This window comes from Symsagittifera roscoffensis, chromosome 4, assembly GCF_963678635.1.
Source record: "Symsagittifera roscoffensis chromosome 4, txSymRosc1.1, whole genome shotgun sequence".
In the NCBI taxonomy this organism is placed as follows: Eukaryota; Metazoa; Xenacoelomorpha; order Acoela; family Convolutidae; genus Symsagittifera; species Symsagittifera roscoffensis.
In genome coordinates, this window is record NC_087065.1 from 2,063,623 (window position 1) to 2,082,191 (window position 18,569).

The 18,569-nt window shown below is 35.0% G+C and overlaps 2 protein-coding genes across 4 annotated transcripts in view; both read left to right on the forward strand.

Moving 5' to 3' along the window:
* LOC134844510 (cyclin-L1-like) overlaps window positions 1–13,940 on the forward strand; it is a 213,885-nt gene extending 199,945 nt beyond the window's left edge. For both annotated transcript variants that reach the window (XM_063861222.1, XM_063861221.1), the window contains 5 exons: window positions 6,449–6,548; window positions 11,049–11,189; window positions 11,938–12,154; window positions 12,945–12,993; window positions 13,346–13,940. In XM_063861222.1, the coding sequence (XP_063717292.1) occupies window positions 6,449–6,548; window positions 11,049–11,189; window positions 11,938–12,154; window positions 12,945–12,993; window positions 13,346–13,799 (961 nt within the window). In that variant the 3' untranslated portion in view covers window positions 13,800–13,940. The remainder of the gene's footprint in view (window positions 1–6,448; window positions 6,549–11,048; window positions 11,190–11,937; window positions 12,155–12,944; window positions 12,994–13,345) is intronic.
* The window catches only part of LOC134844511 (ectonucleotide pyrophosphatase/phosphodiesterase family member 5-like), a 232,724-nt gene that overhangs the window by 199,944 nt on the left and 14,211 nt on the right, over window positions 1–18,569 (forward strand). For both annotated transcript variants that reach the window (XM_063861223.1, XM_063861224.1), the window contains exon 2: window positions 17,093–17,326. In XM_063861223.1, coding sequence (XP_063717293.1) covers window positions 17,119–17,326 — 208 coding nt within the window. In that variant the 5' untranslated portion in view covers window positions 17,093–17,118. The remainder of the gene's footprint in view (window positions 1–17,092; window positions 17,327–18,569) is intronic.

Below are 18,569 nucleotides of genomic sequence, written 5' to 3' on the forward strand. Positions count from 1 at the left end.
AGTTGTCATGTAGAGTTGTTTTTTTTCTAGCTTTTTTTTGAAAATCATAGTTGCTTTTATTGTTCTGATTTAACTCTGACTTCGTAATTTTTTAATCTTGACTTTGTATATTTACTTATTTTTTTTTCGCCGAAAAACTTAATTCTGCCCAAATTATTTCCGCCTATTTTTTACTGGCTTAGTGACCTAATTTCAAGTCGTTTCAGTGGAAACATTTTTACTGCTCATCTCTGGATCGAACATTGGTATAAGTTTTAATAGAAATTATAGTTCAGTTTTTCAGGACAACAATTTTCTTTCGGCTTTTTTAGCTTGATAGGTTTCGTCCTATATTTTATTGACTGATTGGCCTCATGATGCGTCTTTCGATGCGTCATGTAGCGTCGTTTGCGTGTGCATCTCTGTGGTTTTAGGGTAAGAGGGACCTAAAACTTCCTACTAGTCTCAAGTTTGTTTTTTTTTTCAGCTTTTTTATTTTCCAATTTTTGAGCTGAATAGATTTCAGCCTATTTTATAACGGTTTAGTGGCCCCATATTGTTTCTTCTGATGATAATTTCACAATCCATTGTCTTGGCATACTTCTAATTCAAACTAGCTTTAGATTTTTTGATAGATCGTTATTTCCACGTTTTCGGATTTATGATTTTTTTGATGTTGTATTGCAAGTGATTCGAAGCTCAGGTTCTTTTTCCCATGAACTATGTTACGCTTGCAAGTGGAAATGTCCATTAAACAGAACCATACTTTTTTCGCGTATTCAATTGATCCCTAAAAAAAGCTTCCATGATCTTTACCACTCTTGGTCTGGAGGCACGTGGTGCTTTTGCACCCTATGTCTTGGAATGGTCAAATTTAGAAATGCTTAGTTTAAGTTCAGCTTATAATGAAAACAATTTTTTCCATGAAAACAATTTTTTTCGGCTTTTTTTGGCTTGATAGGTTTTGGCCTATATTATATCGGCTGATTTGCCTCATATTGCTTCTTTGACGAGCGAGAAATGTTTTTTTTAAATAGTTTTTTTGGCATTTTTCACCATTTAAATGACTAAATAGCTTTCGGTCTCTTTTATATCGGTTAAGTGGCCTCATTTTGTTTCATTTGTCGAGGAAAAAAGTTTTCAGAGTGCCTTGTGGTTGAGGATGACTTTTAAACTTTGTTACTAAGTCTTCATAAGGTTTTTTCGGCTTTGTTACTGCTGGGTGATTTTTTTATCGATGCTAATTTAACATTTTATTGTCTTGGAATACTTGTTTCAAAATTAGGTTTATATTTTTTGATAGATTGTTTTTTGACGTTTTCGGATTTGACGTGTTCTATTTTTTTACTGGCTTACTGACCTAATTTCAAGTCGTTTCAATGGAAACGTTTTTACTGCTTATCTCTGGATCAAACAAAATGGTATACTTTTTAATAGAAATAATAGTTCAGTTTTTCATGACAACAATTTCTTTTCGGCTTTTTTGGCTTGATAGGTTTCGGCCTTTATTATATCGGCTGATTTGCCTCATATTGCTTATTTTGACAAGCCAAAAATGTTTATTTGGTTTTTTCAGCATTTTCCCATTCATTATTTTATTGGACTTAATATTTTTGGTCTCTTTTATATCGGTTTAGTGGCTTCATACTGTTTCACTCGTCGAGCAAATAAAGTTTTTTGAGTGTTTTGAGGTTGACTTATTACCATTTAATAAGTCTTCATGAGGTATTTTTGGCTTTGTTACCGCTGGGTAATATTTCTACCGATGTTAATTCAATGCTACTTTTTTAATGCTCATCTCTAGATCGAACAAAATGGTATAAATCTATTATATATTTAAATGCGGGCTTCACTATCTCGCCATGTTAAAGCTTTTTCAACGTATTATTTTTGCATGTTTAAGCTATATCGTATATTGCAATGGTTAAGAATTTTTCTTCGATTTTCCAATTTGATTTTACCGAGTTTAAATTAAGCAGCCCATATCGAATTAGGGGTTGCGAATTTGGCCTCCAATTTTGAATGCCCGAATCATTTTCATTTTAGCTAACGAGATAAGACGATTTTGGAGGTTTTTTCAAAAAATAACTGAAATTTCAAATGACAAAATAATTTAAAAAACTTGAAGTTCCCAACCCTGTAGTTGGGCGCTGTCAGTGTACTCTAAGGAGTTACAAATCTTGCCTCCAAATATGATTGTTCGAATCCTTGTAGTTTTCGAGATATGACGTTTTTTGTGGTTTTTTCAAAATTTTTCAGAAAATTTGAATTAATTAATTCTCAGAATTTGAAATTCCCAACCTTGTAGTTGGGTGCTGCCAGAGTACTCTAAGGAGTAGCAAATCTTGCCTCCAAATATGACTGTTCAAATCCCTGTAGTTTTTGAGATATGACGTTTTTTGTGATTTTTCAAAAAAATTTCAGAAAACTTAAATTATTATGTTTTTTTAAAATATGAAATTCCCAACCGTGAAGTTGGGTACTGTCAGAGTACTATCAAGGATCGCAAATCTTGCCTCCAAATATGATTGCTCAAATCCTTGTAGTTTTCGAGATATGATGTTTTTTGTGATTTTTTCAAAAATTTTCAGAAAATTTGAATTAATTATTTCTCAGAATTTGAAATTCCCAACCTTGTAGTTGGATGCTGCCAGAGTATCCTAAGGAGTAGCAAATCTTGCTTCCAAATATGACTGTTCAAATCCCTGTAGTTTTTGAGATATGACGTTTTTTGTGATTTTTTCAAAAAAATTTTCAGAAAACTTAAATTATTATAAGTTTTTGAAAATCTGAAATTCCCAACCCTGTAGTTAGGTCGTGTCGGAGTACTCTGAAAGATTGCGAATCTTGCCTCCAAGTGTGACTGCTCAAATTTTAGTAGTTTTGGTGATATGATGTTTTTTGTGATTTTTTCAAAAATTTTCAGAAAACTTAAATTATTATAAGTTTTTAAAAATCTGAAATTCCCAACCCTGTAGTTAGGTCGTGTCAGAGTACTCTCAAAGATTGCGAATCTTGCCTCCAAATATGACTGCCCAATTCTTTGTAGTTTTCGAGATGTGACGTTTTTTGTGATTTTTCAAAATTTTCAGAAAGTTGAAGTTAATTTTTTTTTCGAAATTTGAAATTCCCAACGCTATAGTTCGGTGTTGTCAGGGTACTCTAAAGAGTTACAAATCTTGCCACATGCGAATGATAAACGCGACTGCTCAAATGCTTTAAGTTTCCGAGATGTGACGTTTTTTGATTTTCTAAAATTTCTCAAAGAACTTATCTACAAAGAAATTCAAAAAATTTGAAACTACCAGCTTGATGAAGATACAACCTTATTGTCAGCGTACACCCAGGCGTCTCAAATCTTGCCTCCTAATATGAATGCTCAAATCCTTTTAGTTTCCGAGATAAGACGTTTTTTCTTTAATTTTTTTTTTTCGGGAAACTTAGATTTAAAAAAGTTCACAAAATTTTGGACTCCTTACCCAATAGTAGTGTGCTCTCAGGGACTCTCAGTGGTTGCAAATCTGGCCTCCAAATTTCTCCAGAGGCCCATTAAGTTTTTGAGATGATACTTTTAAAATGGGAAATAAAAAAAATTTAAAGTTTGTAATTGGGTGCAGTCAGAGTACACTAAAAGTTTGCAGATGTTGTTTCCAATATATGCGGTTTTCACTGAGTTGTCGAAAAATTTCGAAGCACCGAAGGTGCGTTAAACGCTAGTTTTAATAGAAATTTTAGTTCAATATTTCAATGACAACATTTTTTTTCGGCTTTTTTTGGCTTGATAGGTTTTTTTCCTGTATTTTTTTGGCTGAATTGCCTCATATTGTGCCTTTTGACGAGCAAAAAATGTTTGTTTGCCTTCTTTTGGATTTTCCCCCATTTATTGGGCTAAACAGGAGCATTTAAAGTTTTTTGAGTGTTTTGAGGGTGAGGATGACTTATTAACTTCCAATAAGTCTTCATGAGGTGTTTTCGGCTTTGTTACCGCTTTGTAAAATATCTACTGATGCTAATTTATTGCTAATTTCACGTTCCATTGTCTTGGCATTTTTTGGTTTCAGAAGTAGCTTTATTCATTTTCTTAGATCTAGTTTTTCGACGTTTTCGTTTTTTTTTATTTTTTCTTTTGTTGTATTGCAAGTGATACGAAGCTCAGCTTCGCCTCTGTATTTAAATTTCCGATAGTTGTCTTCTGATTTTTGAAACCTTTTTATGAAATCTTGAAATAATCTTTTTCCCATGAACAATGTTGCGCTTGCAAGGGCAATTGTCTAGTAATCGGAACTTAGACTTTTAGCGTAAACAATTGATCCCTAAAAAAACTTCATGCTCTTTCTCACTTTTGCTCTAAAGGTCACATGGTTGCTCTCGCACCCTATGTCTTGGGCATTGAGTTCCGGTCGGACCTCGTTTTTTTCAGCATCTATGAAAGTGATTTTTTCGGGAAAAATGGAATAGTCGGACCTTAGTTTGTCTGCTTAATTTTTGGCGGCTTATTTAAAAGAATGAATTTTTTCAGCTAAACAAGTCTTGCTCTTATCGACAGTCGAGAAATAACGTTTTCAATTTATCAACTCAGATTTTGAATAATTTTGTTTTTAAGAGTCGATCAACATAATTCAGACTCTTATATAGGTCGTGATTTTTGTTTTAATTTGTTTTAAATGTGTTTACGTTTAAATTTGATTCTTTGGGGCTTGAGTTTGCTTCATTTTAAAGTTCAATCGTTTTCTTGCTTTGAAGGGATGCAAATTCCACTATCGAACAGCAAAAGTGTAAAAGTCACGAAAAACGCGATCGATTTCTAGTTTCGGAAGTGGAATTTTATTTTCAGATTTCCCAGCGATTTCCAGTTTTTTCAAATAAATTGACCAGCATATGCCAGTGGAAAAAAATTTAATTTTTGATCTAGTTCTCTCCAGTTGAGTTGATTTTATCAACAAAGTGTCAATGTCAATTGTTTTTGATAATCAACTGACTTTCAAGCCATATATTTTTCACTTCTAAATTGAAAGTTGAAGTTTTTTCAAAAAAATAAGTCAAGTTCCTTTTTCTTGTTTCTTTGCTTCTTTCTGTTTCATTGACTCTTTTCCAACTGTCTGTTGAACGTTATTTTGTCAATTAGACAGGTTGCGATTAATCTTTCATCGGCTCAGTCGACTCGCTGTGTCGTTTGGAGGGAAAAATTGATCATTTAAAATATTTAAGATCGGTTGTGGTGTGAAAGTTCCAAGTTTTACAACATAATCTCTTCGAATTTTTTTTGACCGCATTTTTAAGTTTTTTTTTAGTTTCGTGTATTACCCAAGTCTTTTTGGCGTATTGACGGCTCGGTAAATTATACTTGCGCTTAATTAATGCTGGTGGTTGTGTTTTTTCCCATTTCTTTCAGGAAACGTTTTTCAATATTGTTTTCGACTTAGTAATTTCCATCTCGTTTGCTATTCGCTCGCTTGCATTGCTACGCTTGCCCTGAATCTTAGGTGGTGCGATGCTCGACTTCGCTTCTGTGTATAAATGACGACATTTCCTCAAATGTGTGGAATATGATACGTTTTTTCACTTAAGTCAATTTTTACTTGTGAACAGCCATAGACTTTTGTATCGAGAGCGTCCTAACTTTAGGGGCTATATCGTTGAAAGTCATGAAACTTCAACTTAGGGGCAAGTATCGTTTTAAGCCGTGGATTTGGTCTAACTCGTTGTTTTCTTGTAGCAGAACTATGCTCTCACCCTATACAGTTGAAGGCTTCTGTCTTCAACTGACATGACCTGATGACTGTTCCGTCGGCGGGCGGCCCCTCTCGTCTCGCTTGTTCGGCTCTCCTAAGAGAGGAGAGGAGGGGCTGGTGCTCTGAGCAGCCTAGACCGCCGGCTCAGAAGGTATACTATGCGACAGGCAGTCGGGCAACCAGGTGGTTCACTACGGTTTGCTTTCCATTACAAGGGAAAGAGAGAAGAAACTACTTGTGTAGCTGAATAAGAAGCCTCCCAATTTTAATTATCTTTATATGAAAATTTTGAAACACTTGGTCAAAACAGTATCAATAACTTATGTGCACTTTGCAAAATTGAGAAGAAAATCATGTATATTTAAGTGTCACACGGATGAAAAAATAATTTTAGGTGAATTTATTGTTTTTTTTGTTTAAAAATGGTAGTTGACCTTGAACTTCAACTTCACTTATGTTCGCTACTATGTGAATCCAAGTGTCTTTTCAGGCAGGCATCAACCTCTCAAACAAACCACGAGATGGCGCTAAACTGAGACGACCTCCAGTTTGATTGGAGTTGCCTTGCTATTTTGCTATTCAACTAAATTACAACTAATGTATTTACTTTAGCTTTAGCCCTGCAGCTTAATGTCGATCGATCAAACCAAACAATGTTCAACTTACTCAATCAATCAATCTTGAGTGGAGCAAGGTGAGCGTATAGGGGTGTGCATGTTGGGTTTTGTTCTGTTTAGGAATTACATGAACGATGGCTTGAGGACCAATATCTTCGTTCGATACTCTCCCGTCACGATAGCCTGCGCGTGTATTTATCTCTCAGCCAGGCAGCATAAGGTGCCTATTACTGTTCCAAATGGTTGAAAACTAATCAAAAGCATCCATTTTGGTCAATTTGTTTACACTAGCGAGTTTACGAGCATAGAGTATTAGCGCGAAACTATTTTTTTTCCAACCGAACTTACAAGAAGCTCATTTGTTGGCACTTATGCTATAATAATCACAATCTGTAGCATGGAAATTTCGTAGAATCTGTTCTCTGCTTTATTTGTGGCAGTGAACAATTAAGCGTCCGTGGCTGAGTGGTTAGTGCGTGAGAAGCTTAATATCTAGGTCGACGAACCGAATTCGACACAGTCGTATTTTTTTTTCATTAATTCGAGGCTTATTTCATTTTGCTTTTTTCTTTTTATAGAGCTGCGTTTTTGTCGTGTTCTCACTATGTTTGCGAAGCGCAGCCTCGCCTCTGTGTAGAAATACTAGGGTATTTTGGGATAGTACGCGGTGCGACACTAGGGAAGTTACACCGATGGAACGAAGTCTTGAAAAATGTTGGTTGTTAGCTTTTTTGTCTCAACTTACGAACAATATTGACTCAACTCAAGGTGATTTGAAGCGTCAATGAACGAAGTGAGATCACTTGTTTAGATCGAGGTTTTTTTTCTCTTTTAAGAGTCGATGAATCTAGTTCAGACTCGTAAATTGGTCGCGATGATTTTGTTTTTTTTTCCTTTTTTTCTGAGGAAAAGTCGTAAAATTTGTTCAAGCTCAAACTTAGTTTTTAGCGGTTTTAAAGCTGTTTTTCCGAAAGCTTTACGGCCATATATGCGTTTCTTTAAAAATTCATATAGACTTTTATAAAGATCCGATGATTTTATTTTTTTCAGGCAAAGTCTGTAAATTTGTTCAAGCTCAAATGTAATTTTTCGCGGTTTGACTTTCGATTTCTTGTTAAGTTTAGTTCATTTCTTTTGTTAAAAGAAGGCAGACTTCACTATCGAACAGCGAAAGTGTAAAGGTCACGAAATACATATCGACTTCTACTTTCGAAAGAAGAATTCAATTTTCAGATTTCCCAGCGAAATAAAAAATTTACCTATCAATCCAGTTTTTTCAAATAAATTTAATTTAGTCAAAAACTGTCATCATAAAGTTGTTCAAAGGGCTTTAAAGCCATCTATATTTTTCTGTGAATTGCGAAACTCTTTTCCCACTGTATATTGGCGGTTTTTTTTTCGGAAAATGTTATGGAGTTGATACTGCTAAAATTTACTTATTCGCATTTTGACTAGTATTTTCTCTTTTTTTGCGAGAGCACAAAAAACTTGTAATTAGGTACTAAACTTTTGCGAGAGACTTGTTGTGCGAGAGACTTGAAATTAGGTACTAAACTTTTTTCCGCAAACAATTTTTTCCGTAAAATCTGTTGAAAATTGAACTTGCTACTTTATTGAATCTGCATTGAACCTAATTGTTTTTGCGGCTTACTTTTCGCAGCATGGATTTTTTCTTCTAATTCAAAGATTTCTAACTATACCTGAAAAATGTTCTGTTATTTGTGAATTTAGCTACTCGGATTTTGAAAATCGAGTTGACAGATTTTTTTGTTTGCAAGTTTTTTTTTTCACTTTTTCCTAAGTATTCATTACACTTGCGGGTCTTGTAATCGGGTATTAAAGTTTTTCCATAAACAATTTGTCCTATGCATCTGTAAGAAATTTAAGGTGCTTTAGTAGGGCGGTCGCCTTTGCACCTTAATGACTGGGTTTCGAGTCCCCGCCGAACCTTGTTTTTTTCAGTATGTAAGAAATAAGAATTTTTTTCCGGGAAAAAATAATTGTCGGACTTTCGTTTGTCTGCTTATGTATCGTCGGCTTTGTTACCATATCATGGGGTTCTTCTTGAGATGTAAGCATATTTTCTAGTACTTGGAAGTGCTGTTGTGCACTCCTGCATTTTGTAAATTTATTAGCCCTGACTTGGTGTATTTTCCTTTTTTTTTGTTATGATTTTTTATTGTTTAAAAGCCTCGTCTAACTGTTTATCGGCTTAGTCAATTTGTTATGTGTCGTTTAAAGTGCAAAAATGTATAGTTGTTTTGAAAAAAACATCGGGTGGCTTGTGGCTTAAAATTTAATTATTTATTTTTATGGCTTTTTTGTTTTTGGGCTATGGGTGTCTTCCCAATGGGCGTTTTCGTTGAATGGGCCTCTTCCCACGTATTGACGGCTTACTGACTGCTTGGTAAAGACTGAATGCTTATTCAATACTGGTAGTTATGTTTCTTCGACTGTTTTTCTGACAATGAATTTCTAATTTTTTTTTTTTTCAAATATTTTTCTTTGTTTTTTTAATTGTTATTTTTGCCTCTTTTTCTTTCTAGTCGCTAGATTGAAATTCTACGCTCGCATTGTATTGCAAGTGATGCGAAGCTTAGCTTCCGCTTTTGTGTTCATTTTTTGACGCAGTGGTTTCCGTCTCATTTTTTTGGCAGCTTGCAACGCTATGCTTGCGTTTAATAGCCTCTGTTTTAAGTTCTCATTAATTGTAAATTGAAGGCACATTACGCGATAACGTGAATAAAGGCAAAAAAAATTGAATAACTTTGATTTAGATAGTGGATTTTTTAAAAGCAAGAGTATTTCAATAGCATGTGACGTATCTATGCACAAGCGAGCTAGCGATGGTAGTGTTATATCACGAAGCAACTTATCATATAATGAAAATCAACAAAATAAATCGCAAAATGAAGTGCTGAATTTCATGAGCGGCCGGCATAAAAGCATGTATCTTCGTCCGCTTTATTAGGGAGATCGCGTGTTGCTTTTTTTCAGGAAACATTGACGTTACTTTTTCTTATTTTTTCGTAGTGTGCGTTTTGTTTTCTTTCTAAGTTAATTCATTTTTTTGCCAAAAGAAAGGGAAGTTTTGCTCTCGAATAAAACAAAATTTCAAATAAAGCGATAAATGCGAATGGCTACAGGTTTTCAAAAAAGGATTTCAATTTTCAGGATTACCTGTCAAATAGTAAGTGATCTATTGATCCAGTTTTCTCATATTGGGTTAGTTCCGTCAAAAAATTGAAAAATCATAAAAAGTTCGTGAAATTGGTGATATATATTTTTGTTTGAAACTAAAAAGATTATTTGTTGTATCCTTGTTCATTGACCTTTCCAACTATTTGTTGGCTATGGTTTTGCAAATGATCATTTGACCCAGGTTGATTTGGTAGAAGTGATTTTGTTTATAAGCAACCTTTCGTTTTTTTTGTTTTTTTAAGTTTGCTAAAAGGAGCGCAAATTGGGATTTCTTTTTTTAAGGCTCACATTTTAATTGAGAAAAAACTCACTTAGAATCATTTGGTCATTTCTGTGGTTTCGTCAACAACCAGTGATGTTTTGAGCAAGTCTGCTTTTTAAACACCCTTTCTTTTCGAAATTTGTTTGTTGTAAATTCACCAAGTCAGATTGGTTTTTTCAGATGTTCGTAAAATCAGTTTTCTATGCGCTTGTGTGTTTGGGTGACATAGAATCTCGACTTTTTTTAGCGACCCAACTGGGGTCTGCTTAAGTTTTTTTGGCATAGTTACCACAGGTGCGTAAGTTTTGTTTCGATGCTAACTCAACATTGGCAGTTGTCTTAATTGGCATGTTTTCCTCAAAATGAACATGTAATTCAAGACAAACGTATGAAATATATGGCAGTTTTTTTGACAAATTTTTCGACTTAGCGGCTGTCGTCCTATTTTTATCAGCTGTCTTGTTAAGCTTTATTTGTATTGTAGGGCAATTGGTGCACAACTCCGCTTCGTCTCTGTAGATTTTAAAATTTCCTAGCTTAATGAAAATTAATTATACAATTTTTTCTTATTGGGTTATGTTTATGAAAACAATTTTTTAACAGTAATGAACATAGTTAGTACTCTTATATAGGTGTTGCTGATTTTTTTTGTTTGTTTTTTTTTCAGGAAAAAATCTTAAAATTTGTTCACGCTCAATTTTGATTTTTCGCGGTTTGACTTGTGGTTTCTTTTCAAGTTCAGTGCATTTCCATTGTTAAAAGGAAGGCAAACTCCACTATCGAACAGCAAAAGTGTAAAGGTCTCGAAAAACGTGATCGACTTCTAATTTCGAAAAAGGAAATTAATTATCAGATTTACCAGCGAAATAAAAAATGATCCAGTTTTCTCAAATTGGGCTAATTTTAACAAAAAAGTGTCCATGATAAATTGTTCTACAAATTCAAAGAGCTTTAAGGCCATCTATTTTTTTCTTCGAAATTCAAAAGTTGAAGGTTTTAGGGAAGGTTTTCTTGCGTTCATCTTCGATTGGCTTTGTTTTTTTTTCTTTGAGTTCATTGACACTTTTCCAACTCTAGCTATGTTTTCTAGCTCATTATCATCATTTCCTTCCACCTTTTCCCAGTCTACTGAGGTTGACGGGCCCCTGAATTGCACCTGTTAGCCATTTTTATTAGAAAAGGATGCTTTTGATGACCATTTAATTATTGAAACTTCAGTTATTGAGTGAATATTTTACGTTTGGCTTTCCTTTGCAGGTCGTGTTTCCCTCGCAGCCTCCGTGGTTCGAAGTGTTCAAATGCACGGAAGATCAGTTGAAGGATGTGGCCGTGAACATCATGTACGTCTACGTGCACCAACCTCAGCCTCAACAGCTGCTCGAAGAGAAGATTCTAAATGTACGTACCTGTGCCTCTTTTCAGCCTCCTGTCTAAAAAATCATTGTCGAAAAATTACTTATAAAATAAGCCTTGTTTTATTTGCGTCAATCTGTTTTTGCTGTCCAGTTGTCTCTAGAAATAATTTTTCCCAAAAAAGTGCCACTCAAAAACTGCAGCAGACTTTTTACTCAGAAAAACATTAATTTTAGATGAAAGTTTTGTTACGAGTTTCGAAGAAAGTAAGGAATATATATCCTCGGTTTGGTTTGTTTTTATTCGGACGAACTTACAAAAGATTATTTCACTGAATCCTTGTGCTCCTCTCCGACAACTTTACTCACTACTATACTAATCTGACTTATCATTGGCCGTGAAGCGAGTAAATTTAGTTTGATGCTGAAAGTATAACGGTATTATCAAATAATGGGCCAGTTAATGGTCAGTCGCAACAGTCAGATCTTTGCTCTGATACGAGGAGTCTTTTTTGCCAATGAAAATATGTTTGCGTTGTTTAATTACTCAGAGATAATCCCCTTTTCTTTCTAAGAGACATTGAGCATTAGTTTTCACTAAAATTTAAAACAGTAAAAAATTAATTTAGAAGTTTTTCATGCAAATTGTTGTATTTAAATTAAAGTTTTTAGTAAATATTTCTGGGGTATGCTTTATTGGCTTAGTATTTGAAGGAAGATCTAACTTAATTTAAATGTATATTTGAATGGACGTCACTTACAGTGAGTTCTAATGTGGTGAAATTTGTTCACAGCTGAAAGAGCAGCAGGCAGAAGCTAAGACAAGAGCGAGAACAGCTGGACTGCAGCTGGGTCTGAACAACAACAACCACATGGTATCAACTTCTACCACATCAACATCCAACAGCACCACCAACCACCACCAACAGAACATGAATAGTAGCAACAACAGTGGATCCCACAGTCATAACAAATCCAGCAATCAGTCGCCCTACTCCAATTCCAGAAACAGTGAGTGTGAAAGAGTGCCGTCTCCTTCATTCTTCTTAAACCATACAAATTTCAACTCAGCACTGAACAAGTGCGATTTCCACAATAGCGAGCTCTTAACTAGCATATGGTTTCTTTCTTGAAAAAAAAGCCGAGGATGGTTTTTGTTTGTGAAGATATTAATGACCCATTTTTCTGTTTTCGCCGTTTTTTTCATTGGCGTTTAAATTTCTCATTGAAATTTTTTTTCCGCGACGTGTCAAAGGCGTCAGAAGCAACTATGTCGTAGAGTCTGATTTTTTCGACCTATTTTGACAACCTCGCAGAAAAGTCGTACGGGGTCAAATGTGGTTTATTATTAAAGACCTCTCAGCAGTCATTAGGATTCCAAAAAAGTAAAATTAAATGTCGATTTTAAGACCTCGATTTAGAATTGATCTAAAGTTTTTGATTCTTCAGAATAAATGAAGCAACATTTACAAATGACAGCTTGAGAGGCTTCAATGCTAATGCCATTCTCACGTTAATTTATCTATTTTACATCGATTTGTTGCAGCTGTTGGACATTAATCCAAACAAATTGTTCTTTCCTGAAGATAAAACAGCAGTAAATTTAATGAAAAAGTTGAAGTTTTGAAAAGAATAAATTTGCTCGTTTTTATTCAAGTTTTTGGTCGGAATATTCAGTGTTTCTAGAACTTCGGTGACTTATACTTACAGTAAATTGCGTTGATTGAGTTGATAGTGCTGATGTTTTCTTTCTCTTTCTTTTCCCTGGCGTTTCAATTCTAATTGCAAGCCTTTGTTTTAGCATCTCCCTCTGCCAGAGATCAACGCAAGGACAAGAAGAGCCGCAAAAGGTAGTGTGCTTTTTAATTGTGGGCGTTGGTTATTAAATAGTTACACTCGCGAGCGTAGTGCTATACAGTTCAGTACCACTCACATAAGGTGGTGCTCAGCAAAGACACCAAAACTCATTGGAGTATCTGTGTACTGCTCATTTGTTTTATCCACTTTATTGCTGACTGGTCTTCGGAAGATAGCCAGGGCAAATGGCCCGCTCGAAATCTACAGTTTTAAATCCGTACAGTTTTAAAGCTTACTTCTTTTGATTTTGTTTTCGAAGTGCAGCTTCAGCTCTGTGTTAATTAATCTGTTGAATAGTATGTCAAAAAGTTTCCAAGATTTTGATGAGGTTTTTTTCATTTTGAGGCGTTCTCGTTCACCCGCATCGGATCCAGATGATTCCGGGGACTCGGCATCTCAGAGATCTAGAGGGAACAACCGAGGGTATAAGCACCAGAAGAAGAGCAAGCACAGTCGAGGTGGGGGAGGAGGAGACCAAAACAACAGCTCAAACTACCCTTCAAACAACAATAACAATAGCTTAGAACCCAACTCAAAGGGCGGAGACAACAAACCACGCAAACATAAACACAGAGTGGTATCTCCGGGAGTAGCGCACGAGAACGGCCACGCCTCCTCGCCCCCGAAAAGAAGTCGCAATTCACAAGGCTCCTCATCCGGCGGAACCAGTTCGAGTCCCGACTACAGCGGCAGTCAGCATATCCACAAGTCCAAAAAACACAAGCGAAAGAGTTCGAGAGATAAACACAAGAAGACGCCCAAGAAAGATTACAAGGAACGCAGCAGTCGCTATTACTGACCTAATTAGTTAAAAAAACTCACAGAAAGTTGCTGGGTTTTGAATAGATATGTGATTAGAGTACTATTTTATGTTGCATCTGTTTTACCTCTAGGAGACGCTATTAAAGAATTAGTTTCTGGCCATTTTGTAACTTTTGTTTTCTCCATTTAATAAAAAAAACTACAAATCAATGTTTTAAAGCTTCAGTTCGTAGAAAAGGGTTCATTACGGTTGTTTTTGGGAAACATTTTTGCACTTAGATTTTTAAAAATTGTCAATTATGAGCGATTCTTGAAATTCGAAAGAATTTCAACGTGATAAGTTTTTTTTCGGAAATTCGAGTTGATAATTCGAATTCTTTTTTTTCGGTCTCCTGGAGATCACTGAACACGTTTCAACTGTCTGTTGAATGTGTTTATTTTCTGCGTTGAGTTTCAAACACTTAGAATTTCTGCGTACAAAATGTTAATTTCTAATCAAAAGTCTCGATAGGTAGCTAACTGGCCTTTTTGGCGTTCTTCCAAGATAGGATTTTCTAAATTCATTTTGCAAATGAGCGGTTTCCGCTCTGTTGAAGATTTTTTATTGCTGCCTGGACAATATTACTGAAGCATAGTTGAAATTTAAATGGGTTGGTGGAGCTTTGGCACAGCAACTGCATTTTAATCGGATGCTACGGCCGAATCACTCGTAGATAAAGCGTTTTTCTCTCCCGCAGTCCAACTTCACCTATTGATCCAGTTTTCTTGAGATTAAATTAGTTCATACTAATTGTCAATCTTAATCTGCTCTTGAATTTCAATAAGTCTTAAAGCCATATTTTTTTTTGACTTTAAATTTTGAATGTTGAAGATTTTAAAAAAGTCATTATATTTATTTGCGCTCATTGACTTTTTTCCATCTGTCTTTTGGCTAGTTTTTGTCACACATAGGTCGCTTCTTTCTCAGGAAAGCCTTAGATCAATTTAGCGCGCAAATCTAATTACGTAGTTGTTAATTAATAATTTGAGCCTTAACAAATTTTGAGACTTCCTGGAAAAATAAACAAAAAAAAATCAACTCAACCTATATTAGTGTATGAACTACGTTTATCGACACTTACCCAGCCGAAGTATAAACCTGTTACGCTCTCCAGTAGTAAAGGTGCAAATGGCGCGAAAAAACTTGAATGTCCTTTAATTTCGAAAAGGATTTTGTTTCAGAATTCCTAGAACAACAAAATTGTCTATTGATTCCATTTTTTCTCCAATTGGGTTAGTTTAATCATGAAAAATGTCAATCATAAAAGGCTAACGATTTTCAATTTGAACAGTTTTTTTTAACTGAACTTTTACAAATTTGTAAATTTACTATGTCTGATTTCGAGCTTTTTTTTGTAACTTTTTTCTCGTATTTTTTTAAATATTCAAACATGTCAGCAGTTGATGTGATATCGACTTGCCATTTTACTTTGCGTAATTTCGAGGGCACAATATATCTTGTTGGGATTATATGTTTCAGTTTGGATGGGTCGTAAAAACTTTAAAGTTTAATGAAATTTTTTATGACTACAGTTTGTTTTCGGCTCAACAGGTTTCGACCCAAAGTTTGTTGCCGCTCGGTAATCGATTTCCATTTTTAAGGGCTGTTTATCAACTTCATCTTATACAAATATGAAATTTTCCTAGCTGTAAATTTTCAATTTTCAAGTTATTTTTTGAAGCTATTTTTTCCTCTTTTTTTCATTCACTATTTTGTAGCGCAATGTCTTTTTTGGATAATTTTGTTTTCTGTATTTTTTTTCATTCACTCTTTTGTAGCGCAATTTGCTTTGCTTCTGTGTTCATAAATGTTTTAACGGCTCAGTATGATAGGTGGTTTTCAAATGTAACGTTTTCAAATCATGCTCATAAGATAGAAAAAAATTTGAGTTTGAATATGCCAGCCGAAGTATGTGCGCAGAATCAAAAATGCGCAGAGTATATATGCCAGCCGAAAAGTTAAGTCATAGCAATGAAATTTCACAGTCTTCCGTAATTGTTACAATTGTTATTTAGCAAATGCGTGTTTTTGGCTGGTATACATTTCAACTGTTTTTTACTTCGGCTGCGTAAGAGTCGATAGACGTAGTTCAGGCTCTTATATAGTTTTCGTTTATTTTTCCCGGAAAAGTCCTAAAATTTGTTCAGGCTCAAATTTACTTTTTCGCGGTTTGGCATTTGATTTCCTTTCAAGTTCAGTTAGCTTTTTTTGTTAAAAGAAGGTGAACTCCACTATCGAACAGTGAAATGGTAAAGGTCACGAAAAACGTGATCGACTTCTAGTTCCGAAAATGGAATTTAATTTTCAGATCTCCGGCGAAATGAAAAACTTACCTATCGATCGGGTTTTCTCAAATGGGGTTAATTTTATCGGAAAAGCGCCAATCATAAATTGTTCTAGAAACTAATCGAGTTTCTAATTTTTTCTTGTAATTTCGAAAATTGAGATTAATTTCTGATTAATTGCGTTCATTGACTCTTTTCCAAACTATCTGTTGGCTACGTTTTTTGCACCACCAAAAATAACAATATAGGAAATTCTGGAAATAATTAAGTGAATAAGCAGTATTGTTTTTATTGTATACCGGTGCTCGAAATTGCTCGCTCCGAAAAGGCAGGCTTCGAAATAGAAAAAAATATATATGAAATAAAAGGTGAAGTTGAGTTTTTTTATGCAAAAAATGTGGTAGGAATAATCGCTGCTACTTGAACTGCCATAGGTTAACTTTTTTCAACCTTCAAATTGATGTATTCGAATAAGATCGCTGTGACACTTGATTTTCACGCCGTTATTATTTATTTTGTTCCACCTCTTTGCTATTTATGGATTGGCAATTTATGCTGGTTTGCCTAATGGGCCGACATTTTGATACAAATTTACGGCGCATATATTGAAGGAGTGCAAAACTATTTTCAAAAGGTGTCGGGAGCTCTATGAAGAATAAAATGGACCAACTAATAACTTTGTAAATTTCTACCATATTTTAATACATCCAGCGTACTCGAGAAAATCCTCAATCCGACTTTATGATTTGACTCATACCTTCAAGCATGTCTGCTAAAAATTTGATATGCCAGTTTTATCGCATTGCCAATTCTAAGAGAAAAGCTTTTGTTTTAACAGCAAATTGTTTTTTGTTCAGCGCAAAAGTCTACAATTAATAAAATAAGCCTATTGCTCGCAGTTTCGTTTAAAATGACGGTGTTTTGGTTTTGAAGTTATGGAGGTGCTTTTCTCTGCGCGACCATTTGTAAGTTATTACAGTTTTTGGTAGAAAATGTTCATTCTTCAGGTTGAAATGCACTGCAATGATTAGATGAGAATGATTCCTCCAAAATGTCCTCTTCTTTGGCAGCTGCTGACCAGTGTCGTCTGTTGCAGTCTGTGGAATGTGTTCACTCTCTGTGAAGCGAAGACAGTCGTGGTCTCGTTCGATGGGTTCCGGTGGGACTACATGCACATCTATCGGGAGCAGCTGCCCACCTTCTGGAAACTAGCGGAGGAGGGAGTACATGTTGAACAAGGTTAGTTGGCTTATGTGGTGTTGTATTGAATGAGTGGTCTGATTTGGCCTTACTTCATTTTAGTGGTTCTTTTAGTCCAAATTCATTGCCAGATTTAAGGGAAACATTGATAGCCAAATGAGTCTCAAAATGGCTCTCTAAAAATAAGATGGCGAAATGTGATGAGCAGATAAATAGCTTAACTGCAGTCTTATCATATTTATTGAGTGCGCCATTCATAATTCAAGTGGCATAACAGTTAAATAAAAAAATCTTTTATCCATTGTTTTTTAATATCTAATTCTCTAATATCTAATATCTCTAACTATCTAATATCTCTAATTCTGAATGAGCCTCAGAATCGGGTACAATAGAACCTTGAGTTTAGTTGATCGTGTAATGCCATTCTTAGCTACCCTGAGTAGATAGTTTTTGTTACAATCTTACGTGTTATTGAAGAGGTTTTTTTCACTCAAGCAATGCTTGTTATAAAAACAATTTCACTTTTATTACGAACAAAGTCGCACATTTCATTGCACAGTTTTTGAGCGAAGATGTCTAGGCGTTTCATCTTTGCCATTTAAACACCCTCTTAAACACCCACTTGGTTAATACGCATTCGTTTGTTCCCGCCACTTGATGATTTTGTTGTTCCTTGCTGCTTATGTTTCCTGATTATTCAGCACTGATGGCGGAGCCGCGAAAATGGAAATTGTGAGTTTGAGCAAAATATCTTGCACAAAATGTTTTTTCAACGCAAATTCATACAACTTGCAAAATTACGATTTTTCTGGCGTCAAAAGTAATTAATTGGTAGCGCTGAAACAAGCCTCCGTATTGAACACAGGATATTGTTGAAGTCAGTTGTTGTGTAGCGTTAGCTACTGTTCACAAAGAGTAGTTCTCGATCATTAGGCCTGAGGTTCGAATCCTTGTATTCCAATTTTTTCATTTTAAAAATCTTTTGTTATCTTGATTCAAATGTTTGTTGTTTTTGTTCCGATCATGTCACTGAAAGTGAGTGGAAGGAACTATGGCATAGGGTTTGTTTTTTGCCCCGTTTTAGTTATCCCAAGGAAAGATCGCAGAAGGTTGAGTGTGGTTTCATATGAAAGCAATTTTGGTCGTAATTCGGATTCTTAAATTTCAAAATTCAGTGTCAAGAAAAGCTGGTCTTGCAAGAAAAGGAGTTTTTGCCTATTTAAACAAATTTCTCATATTTGCGATGGACAATTTTTCTTTTGAAAGTTATTGAATGATTGGT